General features: G+C 38.3%; 1 protein-coding gene across 1 annotated transcript; it reads left to right on the forward strand.

The window, feature by feature from the left end:
* Positions 1-4,809: 4,809 nt before the first annotated feature.
* plin2 (perilipin 2) lies at positions 4,810-9,380 on the forward strand. Its single transcript, XM_036597378.1, has 8 exons — positions 4,810-4,947; positions 5,094-5,126; positions 6,298-6,493; positions 6,768-6,850; positions 7,106-7,391; positions 7,890-8,074; positions 8,403-8,534; positions 8,647-9,380. Exons 2-8 carry the CDS (start codon positions 5,100-5,102, stop codon positions 9,022-9,024), a joined length of 1,287 nt encoding a protein of 428 aa, XP_036453271.1. The 5' UTR covers positions 4,810-4,947; positions 5,094-5,099; the 3' UTR covers positions 9,025-9,380.
* The last annotated feature ends 2,595 nt before the right edge of the window (positions 9,381-11,975 follow it).

Consider the following 11,975-nt stretch of genomic DNA (forward strand, 5'->3'; position numbering starts at 1 on the left):
ATGTGTTTATTTATTTCATCACACGACATTCTGATTCCTAAATGCGCCATAATGATAATCACAGAGACTTTACTGTGACGGAAACTGCTCGAAACACTCGGGCTAACTTAAAATCCTTCGAGTAAAGGAAGTGTTTCTCTGCTATTTCTCCACAAGATGGCAGTATCAGCATTATAACACGGTGCTATACCTGCTATTCCTAACGCCATAGACTCTAAATTAATGTTTCTCTAGTGTCTCTCTTGTCCTGGAGGCCCACTGCCCTGCACTTTTTAGGGTTCTTTCTGCTCCCAACACACCTGATCCACCTAATCAGCTCATTAACAGCCCATTATTGAATTAAACTGGCTGACCTAAAACAGGACAAAGCATTAAAATGTGCAGGGCTGTGGGCCTCCAGGACTAGGGTTGAAAAACACTGGTCTAAATGATCTCTACAGAACAAGCTGAAGTCTTTCAGGTCTTCAACACAATATCCAATCTGCTCCTGAACTAAATATTGCAGACTGTCAAACATCAATTTTTACTGCCCTGCCCTCCAAGGTTAAGTTTAGGACTAAATTTAATATTTATTCTTCATCATGACTACGTCTGTATTAGGAGACAGCTGTTACTGCTTCTCTTATATTTTCTTTTTTGCTGAAAAAAGTAGGTCTACATCCTCCGGGTAAAGCTGCTTATTAATTCTTTTGCCTTACCAGTCTAGAGGCAAGGCTGCAATGACTTTTTACCACACATGCTGATGTTTAATTTTTGTTGAACATCAGACCAATGACAGCAGCACAAAACGACATAGATGTTTTCTATTTACTGCTGTAAAGATCTAGTAAAGTGTTAATTATGGAAAATTACACAAAAGGTAAACCTTCCAGTGCCATAATGGATCTTTGCTTCATTCTTTTATCAAGGGTTATTTAAATCCAGTTACTATCATTGTCAAATTTACCAACAATATAGTAAATTATTTTCACCCTTGCGATTTTCATGATATCTTCAGAAATAAACAAAAACTATAAAAAACTAGTGACATTTGCATGGGTGCAGCACAGCAGTATGTCATAAATGACCCTACCATGAATACAAATAGTTTAAACCAGTATACAGGATACTATATACAGTGGTGCTCCAAAGTTTTTAAAACCTTTAAATTCTGTGAATTTCTACATAAATCTAAAGTAAAATGTGATTAGTTCTTTATAGTCATAATGATAGATAAAGAGAACACAATAAAACAAACAATTATATATTTCTTTCAATCATTTATTGAATAAAGTGATCCAATGTTAAAAGTATGTGAACTTCTTCTTTCAGTAATTGACCTCCTTGAACAGCGATGGCTTCAACCAAACGTTTCCTGTAACTGTTGATCAGTCTTGCACACTTGACTTGGAGGAATTTTGGCCCATTCTTCCTTAAAGAACTCTTCAGATCTTCAGATTCTGTCACAACACTTATATTGGATTAAAGTCTGGACTTTTTGGTCATTCCAAAACACAAATTTTCTCCTGTTTTAACTATTCTTTGGTAGACTAACCGGTGTCTTAAGGGTTGTTGTCTTTCTGCACTATAGACTCTAAATCAGTGTTTTTCTTGTCCTGGAGGCCCACTGCACTGCACTTTGTAGTGTCCTTCCTGTTCCCAACACACCTGATCCAACTATTCAGATCATTAACAGCCCATTATTATATGATCCACTTTTCGTTAAGCTTCAGTTCACAGATGCGTGCCCTGCCATTATTCTGTAGAATTTAGGTAGACTTTCCAGTTCTGAGAGCTGCACAGTTTTCTTTACATTTGTGGTTTTCAGTTTTAGGAGTATCATGGACTGCATTAAACAGAACTATAGAATTCATTTCTGCATTTTATAGCATGAAATCTAATTTTATTTGGTTCACAGTGCATATTGTCTTGCAACAGTTGCATTGTGACACCCCTATGGTGGGCTCATGAACACTGACATTAGCCAGTGCAAGAGAGGCCTGCAGATCCTTAAACATTGCCAGTGGAGTGGAGAATTTCAAACTCTTCAGAAATCATTTTGTAACCTCTTAAAGCCTGTTAGGTATCAACCACCTATTTTCAGAGATCCTCAGAACTCTTCTTTTTCCAAGGCAGGGTGCGTGCTCACAAATGTGTGTAGGAAAGACCTGACTTTAATAGTGAAAAGCTCAAGTTGATATTTTACAGGGCCACCTACACTCTCACTTGATTGTCAGTTGACTACCTCTTGACCCTAATTATCCCCAATACCAAACTGATAACTCATATACATTTACCAACAAACTTTGTTCAATAAATGAATGAAAAAGTATACAATTGTTTGTGTTGTTTGTTTTATTGGGTCCTCTTTATCAATTATTACGACTTAGATGAAGATCTGATCACATTTTATGTAGAAATTTAGAGAATCCTAAAGGGTTCACAAACTTTCTAAGAGCACTGGTACTGTTTAACATTTAATACTCTATGAGAAAAAGCTGTACTTAGGCCTAGAATACATTTTGCTATTTTCCTCTGGAGCTTTACTCTTTTTTTCTCTTTTTTGGGGTTGGACTCAAAAATAATGCTTTCTTTATGTAAAATGCTTCCACTACTATTGTATGGAGCATCATCATTCACTCCAACCAGGACAGCTGATTCCTGTTTGTATTGTGAGAGAAGATTTAAAACAGAAAGGCTGAAAGTTCACTTGAGGACATTGAACCCTCGCAGCTGCAACAGCCTACGTGGTGCAAGCAATAAAATGTCATTGTTGCTTATCAAGTATTCTAGCCAAACTGCAAACTGCAAATATTTATATAAAGATTTAATGACACAAGAGCATCTAAAAGTAAGTTGGCAAATAAGGAAGGTCAGAATTTGAATCTTCTCACGCTAAAGAACAGAGGAACAGAGTTTAGTCAAGGACACTAACAGAGATTTAAAAGTTTCTGTAGCGTGATCAGAGGTTATTGATGATAACTGAATTAAATCAGCGACGAAACACCACACAGTCAAAGCAACCAGAGGTGACAGAGCTTTGCTTTGAACTTGTATAAGTCATTAATAAATTTAGATGAAATCATACTATAAAGCATGATGTCATGGTAATGCTGTCAGGATGCACTTTGCCCTGTTCTTCCTCGTGATTGTGACACTTTCATGATTCAATAAAAAGTGGACATAGATCCTAGGCCATATCATCAGATCATAGTCTAAAGGCGGCTGTGATGAAGTGGAATAGAAGAGGTAGGTCATGTCCATGACCGCTGTTCAACTCTTGAGCAAGGCCTACGGTGCCTCCAGGACAGTTACAACTCCCAACTGCATACAGTATAACTGGGATCTGGCTGCTAGTATTCACCATCCTCTTTGAGTGCTCCTAGTGCTCCAAAACAGCTTGACTACCATCTGTGTGGTTAGTTGACTCAGTAGAGGAAAATGACTGACGTGCATATAAAATATGTGCCCAAAATATTCTCCAAAATGGGTGCGCTGTTTCTTAGTCAGTGTTGAAACCAGGTTTCAATGTTCAACTTTTCAGTGTCATAACAGTAGAACATGGGGACACTGTAGTCAAATTAAAGAGACTTTGAAAGTGAAAGAATGGAGAATTTAATGTTACAACCAGTAAAAATAGACAAGTGTCAATGATTCTATGAAACAATCACATTTCAAATAACTGCATATTTTAAAGTTTATACACTACTGTTAAAAAAAGTTTAAAATCACTTGTCATACAATAATTGTTATACAGTAACTTATACAGTGTAGATTGAAATGTTACAAACTCCACCAAAGCAAGCATAAATCTGTGGTCTGTTCACAATTTATAGTATTTTGAGAACAATGAGAATTATGACACTGTAAAAATTGTAAATATTATTCAATAATAAATCAAGCATCAAAATATTACCCATAAAATTACTATGAATAGCTGTTTAATCAGCAAGATTGGTTCAGTGCTTTTTGAAGAGGCATTTTGCATATTAATTTTATTATAAGCTAATTCTCGCTGCTATACAGCTTTCTCAGTTATTACTGCATCATCTACGGCTCCATTCATCAATGAAAATTCTTCATTTTTACATCTTCCTATAAATTGTTTACAACTTTAGAATATTTTCATTGTATTTGAATAATTTTTTACATCTATCTGTAACAAAATCGGTTTTATATTGTTGAAAGCAGTCATTCCAATACCCGTACTTGTGGGTTTGGAATGACTGAATGGAGTAAAACTTCATAGTAAACAGTAGTGGGTGCTTATAGTAGAGCAGATAATACTCCATCACTTCTCACCACTGTTTACAACATGCACGGAAGTGTCAGTGTACTGTCTTGTGTGAACTTTTACCTACATCTTAGTCTGGGTCACTCACAAAGGGAAATTACTCAGCGGTGAGTCAGACAGGTTACAGAAAATTACACACTGCTTGCACAAAGTCTTCACATGTCTGTAAAGTTGTAATGAAAAGACAATTTAGCACTTTACACTGCCTGACGATGTCCATGCTGTGAATACACGGACACTTTTCTGATCATCTCACTAATGACCATACAGCCTTCTGCTTCTGTCACAGCTCCTTTTCTGGTCTCAGTTCTTTTAGAGTTTTTTCTGCCATTTCCTCTGTGAAGTTGCTCTGTAAACTCTGTTTTCACATTAAACTGAGCTGAATGAACTTCAGGAGTCAAGCGCCGTTTTCATGCCTGACGTCACGTCGCCGCAACGGCCGCGCGCGCTGGTCCGTAGTCCTGAGAAGAGCAGCGGTGACGTGAGCGCGACCTTTGTACTACTTTGTACTACTTCTGCTCTTTTGCTGGTCAGCTGCCACAAACGCTTGTGAGAGAGTATAAAAGCAGCAGAGACCCTCAGAGACACTCAGCAGGCGCACTGAACACTCCTGACAGGACACCTGAAGTTCACTATCGACCAGTAGTCTGTACTCGATACTCTGAGCTATACAGGTGAGCTTAAAGGCTTTTATTTTCCCATCAACGCGTTCACTCTTCCTGTCTGCTCCTCATCTTCTCTCCGGTAGTTTCAGAGCGCGACAAGAGTCCATATAACTGCCTCGAACAAGGTTTACATGACTTTTTCCCTCTTTTTACAGTGAAAGATGGCTCCTATGGAAATAACAAACCAGGTGTGTAGATACAACCGCCTTAAAATTCTCTCAAAATGTTACACAGCGCAACAAAAGTAAACCTTAATCTTGTTGACAGTATGGCATTTTTCCTAATGCTGCTATATGCGCTACACATTTATTCTCATCACGTTGTATTTGTTAAAACTGATGAAAGCTGAAGATAAAACTACTCTAATTGTACAGCAGCATACTTGCTTCCTGATATCAGGATGCTGAAAGGACAATTCCACCGACTTTTCAAAATTTCAGCATAATTAAGTTGTTGAGATGTAAACAGTCATTCAGAGAGTTTTGGTGTGAAATGTGCATTGTAGAGCTTTTTTTTTTTTTACAATGGTGATAATAGGAACCAGAGGTCGCAACGTCTACAGCACATATAGTCATGCTATTTACCACCAATGAACCCACACATACCTTCTGAGTTTTTGTATGTGATGATAATAGTAAAATCTGAAAAAATAAGTATTCTTTGTTTACTGTTTTGGCTTACTGTGCCGTCTTTGTACCTATCTGCCATGAATATGTTTTAAAAAATATGTTTAAGGCCAAAGTCTCAAAACTATTGTACAACGTCTCACTTGTCAGATAACATGGTTGTAGCCATTTCATGTAATAGCTTTCAGTGAGGTAGCATTTAAAGGCATTAAATGCTTTAAACATCTGGTTCCTATTTCTGCCACTGGAACTAATTTGACTCAGTACGTTTCTCTAGAATGGAGCATTTCACATCAAAAACTCTGAATGACTGTTTTCACCATTTAATTATGCAGAAATTTTGAAAAATTGGTGTAATTCCCCTTTAACACAGACCAACGTGCATTAAGGGCAAAATTTCAAAAAAGTTTTTTTTAATTAAAGGATATCTTGTCTTGTCTTCAATAGATCATTTTGTCTTTCCTCTTGTGTATATATTCTGTTTCCTCTCTTAAAACTATTGGTTGTCAGGCATAATCCTCATTCCAGTAGCTCTGGGTTTTATTCAAGAATGTTCTGTCCTACTCAGATAACTAAACTATTAAACATTTATTGAAACATTTGTGTGAGATCCTGATAGAATAGGTGTCATATTTTGTGTTTAGCGTGGCAGAATTAGCAAACAGCTCTAAGATTGTTCCATATTCGATGCCCACCTATGAAATTGTACTGATTAACCTCTCATGATGTTTAGAATGTGGTTACTCGAGTGGCCAACCTCCCCCTGGTCAGCTCCACCTATGACATGGTGTCAAACGTGTACTGCAACACCAAAGACAACCATCCATACTTCAAGTCCGTATTCGAGGCTGCAGAGATGGGGGTGAAATCACTCACTTCAGCTGCCCTGACCAGTGCTTTACCAATCATTGGCAAGCTGGAACCTCAGAGTAAGTATAGTTGCTAGACTGATTTGTGTCATGACAATAAATAATGAGGTTTATCTATGTAGCGCCAGGTTGCTCTAGGTCGCTTACAAAATCCATAAGAGAACTTGTAGTAACAACAGAAAATGACACCAAAAATCACAATATGAACGAAGATAAAGTAACAAAAAGACTGCAACTCAGCAGAAAAGGAAAATGAGAACATGTCTACACAGAAGTTACAAGGGTGATGAACACAAAACAAGCTCTCTTTAATTCATATCCCTTCTTTCTTTAGTCTCTCTGGCTAACGACCTTGCCTGTAAGGGTCTTGACAAGATTGAGAAGACGCTGCCAATTCTTCATCAGCCTTCTGAACAGGTCAGCCAACATTACTCAGTGACTCAACAAAAGGTTTTCTGTCTGACAGTTTTCCAGTAATCTTTTTCATGGCCTCCTTTTGCTCATGTCTGATTTAACCCCTTAAACTGTAATGGCCACAGTTCAGGTCCTCACTTTCACATAACATGGATGTTAGTTGTATTACAGAATAACTGAATAATCAACATATGGCTCAGAAAGTTTAATGATTCACTTTTTCCTCCTATACATTGAACTTTTTCTTTAATCCTATAGCTCGTCGCCAGTGCCAAAGAAGTAGTGACTGGTGCCAAAGAGGCAGTATCTGAAACTATGAATGGGGCCAAGGACACTGTGTCTCTTACCCTGAGTGGGGTAGTGGGCAGAACCAGGGGAGCGGTGCAGGAGAGTGTTGTGAAAACTAGACTGGTGGTCGGTGGTGGTGTCTACACGGTCATGGAGAGCCGTGTGGGCAAGCTGGTGAGCAGCGGTGTGGATACTGCTCTGAGCACTTCTGAAAGCCTGGTAGAGCGCTACTTGCCTGAAACTGAGGCTGAGCAAGGTGAGAGAGAGAGAGAGCTTTCTGGTTAACTGTAGTAAATAGGCTTGTATAAACTAATGTTTGCTGTGTATTGTGAGCTGTTATATTGTAAGAGTCCTGTTGAAACTAAATTGAATACCCCATATTTTCTCTTGTGTAATTTAATTGTAGTCACATGCTCTTGAAACTGGTATTTCCTCATGTCAGCATTCTGTTTTGGAAGATTACATGCCTCATTTTTGCATGGATCAGTTATACAAGCCTTTTAGCTATGCCCTAAGTACTTAGAATTATTCCTCTTTGCACCAGAAAACAGCTTCTAAGCCGATTCATTTAGCGGTCATCTGACCAAGCTCATCTCAAAGAGGCCCTTGAGTGCAAATGTAAACAGTCGTTTTTTTGTTTTCAGGGCTAATCTTTTGTTTAGATCACTCCAATGGAAATTCCCAGACTTTTAAACAGCATCTGCTTAGCCTCATTTTCTTAATACTCTTTTTTTTTTTTTTCATCCTCTTGCAGAATGTGAGACAAATTCGACCAGAGGATTTGATAGTGATACAGATGAACCCAGCTACTACGTGCGACTGGGTTCTCTCTCTACCAAGCTGCGACAGAGGGCATACCAGAAAGCTGTCACCAAGGTTCATGATGCCAAGAAACGCAGCCAAGAGTCCATCTCCCAGCTGAACCATGCCATGGACCTGGTAGGTAGCCTGACAAGCCAGGACAGATGCCGTTTGTTCGCAAATGTAAAGAATAATAAGATATTTTTGTTTCACAGTATGAAATATGTAGAATATTAAATTATGGAGGGGATTAGGCAGTACCTAAACTTTTTGGTCCTTGACACAAAAGCAAAACAAGTGGCTTATTTACTAGGCCGTCTGAACTAAAATCTGCAAAGTCAGAAATACTTAATATGCTTATCTCACCATTTAATTGGAACCAGATATTGTCATGAAATCCACTGGATAAGGAAGATTATAGTGTGACAGCACAAAAGAACATAAATGGTCTGTCTTGATTCATCAGATTGAATACACGAAAAAGAACATTGATGGTGCCAACCAGAAGATGCATGACAAACTAAGCACGCTGATGGATTGGAGGTCTACAACTCAGAGTAACATGGAGAGTGACAGCGAAACAGACAGTGAGGCAGAGGTACAGACACCGTTTCTTTTTGTGAACAGATAAACACTTTTACTAATAGATAACAATAAGACAAACATAGGTACCTGACCACATTCACACTTTCGTTTCTTTTGGTCTCCAGCAAATTGAATCGCGCACCTTGACCATCGCCCGCAACCTGAGCCAGCAGCTACAGACCACTTGTTTGGCATTTGTGTCCAGCCTCCAGGGGCTTCCACAGAACATCCAAGAGCAGGCTGTCTCCATCAGTCACTTGGCCATGGAGGTCTACACCAGATTCAGTAAAGCTGCAGCTCTGGGTAACCTGTCTGATTCAGTCCTCACCAGTACTCGAGTTCAGCTGAACTGCATGAGAGATTCCATTGACAACATCTTGGATTACTTGGTCAACAACACGCCACTTAACTGGCTGGTAGGTCCGTTTTACCCCCGCATGGAGCCAAGCGCAAGTTCCAACAGCCCCCAGTCAAAAAAAGCAAGGAGTGCCAAGTCTCAGTAGATGCAGCAGCTTGATAAGAAACATCGGTTCACTAACTCTGAGGCTTTCATAATGCTTTCTGACTTTCAGCTAAGCCTGTGTTATCTTGTGGAGATGATTGTAATGCACATTCCTTTACATCACATCCTGCTAATGTTCATCTTTTTCATCCTTTACATAAATAGTAGTTTGCCACATTTGCATGATGTTCTCAATTAACTCTACAGTTTGCAACAGATGCACCCCAGATAAAATTGAACAATGTATTTTGATGTGATTTTGTAATCACAGTTGTTGTAACCATAAAGTGCTTGCTTATGTAATGCATTCCCTTGTTATAGTATTTCTACATTTCTAATAAACTCATTAACATAAAATTTGGTTGCATTGTGTTGTCCTTGGAATAATTGTATAAACGGTATTTTGCAAATGTCCACCGTTTCCCTTATTCAGTGTTCAGTCCAAACAAATTATTCATTTTTCAGTGTTAGGACAAAAAGCAGGAAACATTTAACAGAAAATTACAAAAAGCCTACAACACTAAGTATTAAATCAAATGTATCCATATTTAATTTGCCACTCTTTTGTACACTCTACTGCCACTTTAAGTCTTCCAATCTTCCAATCTTAAAATCAAGTTAAAGCTGTGTCCTCCTAACAAAGGCAGTTCCCAAAGATCCCACTGACATTATGTTCCTTCACACAAGCAACTACCCAAACTTACCTTAGCTGCCTCGCAAATTTCTTTCTCATGTTTATCTAAAATGGCTAAAGGAGATACTTCTGAGGAGATTTGGTATAAGATAATCTATCTGCATAAGGAAAGGGAAAGTCAAAGGAAAATGAGTGGGGGAAAAAAGACTGGAATTCGAAAAAACTATTAGGAGATATAGAGAAAATGGGACTCCTAACACCCATACAGGACCTAGTAGACCACCAAAACTGTCACCATCAGATAAACAGTACTTAAAGCTTTTATCTTTGAGAGAGAAAATCAAGCTCCTCTCTTGTTTCAGATCTGAAAAAATCAACAGGTGTTTCTGTCCATCCTTCCACTGTGAGAAGACAACTCAACACTATGAGTCTGAAAGGATGTGTAGCTGTGTAGAAGCTGTTACTGCGAAAAGGAAATAAACAAAGAAAATTTGCACAACACCACTGAAATTGGACATCCGAGATGTGAAGTGAGATTTTATGGATTGTTGAGTCTAAACTTGTAATTGGTATTACTGTGATGGTGAAAAACAGAAAATGCAATCAGCTTCTAAGACTGAACTTTGGAGGTGCGGAAAAATATCCCTGCAGATTTCTTTGAAAAACTGACAGCAAGTCTCTCAAGCTACAATAAAGGCAAAAGATAGACACACTAAATACTGACAAATTGTTAAGGCTTCTGGGTTGTTTTCTGTTAAATATGCTTTAAATATGTTTTCTGCTTTTTTCCTGACAATGAAAAACAAATTCTTCTACTTAATGACTGGGAATTAAACGAAAATGTCTATATATAAAACCTACTTTAATTTGAATAATAGTACCACTTTCTTTCATACCATTCACAGGTGCCTGACTTTACCTTCTCAGATCTGGCCTCAGAACCTGATATGTCATCAGTTGAGGATTGTGATAACTCTGAGGATGAGTTTTGAGCAGATGAAGTCTGTCCTTTCATCAAAGTATCTAAATAAATACTTTACAAATATACCTCATTTGATTCCTGGTCATTATTTTGCATGCATGTTAATGCCTTTAATACGTTCTAATCTGGAACAGAAGTGTTTAGGCAGCTGCTTTCTACTATTTGACTTGGTCCATATTGTTGACTATCCTTGCTCTCACTAATGCGTTCTATAGTGTAAAAATACACAAAAACAAATAAACGTAAACGACAAAGCAAGTTATTCCATAACCTTACATAAGGTTACATAAACATCTAGGCCATTACAATGTACAATTATAGCACTGTTTTTATTAGTTAGTCAACATTTTTGTGAATTTAAATGTAAGTAGATTTTAAGATGCCAATGTTCTTTGCCCCCATGCAGAGAACTTTGCTGCTTTAGCTTGGTTACAGTCACAGTTTTCCTTCAACGGAGCTGCAGCCATTTAAGGTTAAGATTAAATGGCCAGGGTTCTCTGACTGGCCCAAAGCTTTGTTACACAATTCTATGACCTAAGAATAGCTCAACCAGTTTGCACGGAAGTCCCAGTACTTACTGAGTAATGGGCCTGGGACGCTAAGGGGGTTAAGGGATATAAAATTGCATTATGATCAACACTATATGACCTTTTCACTGACATTAACAACAACATATGGCAAATACTGGTGTCCGTGCTTCAAAATACTGAAGAGAAATGTAAAAACAAATAATATAAAGAGCTGTCAATAACAATTTCTATCTGTGATGCTAGTTCACACTCTCACTGTAAAGAGAAGTTTCTTCAGATTCTTTTAAGTTGGCTGTTGTCTGTACTTTGAGGAGCGAGTAAAACAAGAAACCCTCCCCCAGGTCTGATATGATTGGCTTACAATTCACATGGTCTGATATGATTATCCAAGCCGAGGCTCCACTTTTCACCTTTCGTTAGTAAATCACTGGTCGCGCAGGAGAGGGAGAGTTGCAATTGAGCAGCAGCGCCTCCCCCAGGTCGCGCCCTGTTATCACAACATATTGTGCTTTGGGAGATGCCATGGCACAGTCGAATATTAAAGACTTAATGAGAATAAACTACAGATGATTTAAACTAGTAATGTACATTTATTTGGAAAGAGGGGCTAAATCACATTTTTTGGGGGAGGGGGGGCTAAAGTGCAGCTAAAGCTGGCCTAGCAATGCCCCTGCACTCAAGTAAAAATACATTATATGGACAAAATTATTGGGACACCTACACACCACACACCTACAGGAGCTTTTATAACATCCCATTCTAAATCCATAGGCATTACCATGGAGTTAGTTCCCTCTCTGCAGCTA

Source organism: Colossoma macropomum, unplaced genomic scaffold (genome assembly GCF_904425465.1).
Source record: "Colossoma macropomum unplaced genomic scaffold, Colossoma_macropomum, whole genome shotgun sequence".
Classification (NCBI taxonomy): Eukaryota; Metazoa; Chordata; class Actinopteri; order Characiformes; family Serrasalmidae; genus Colossoma; species Colossoma macropomum.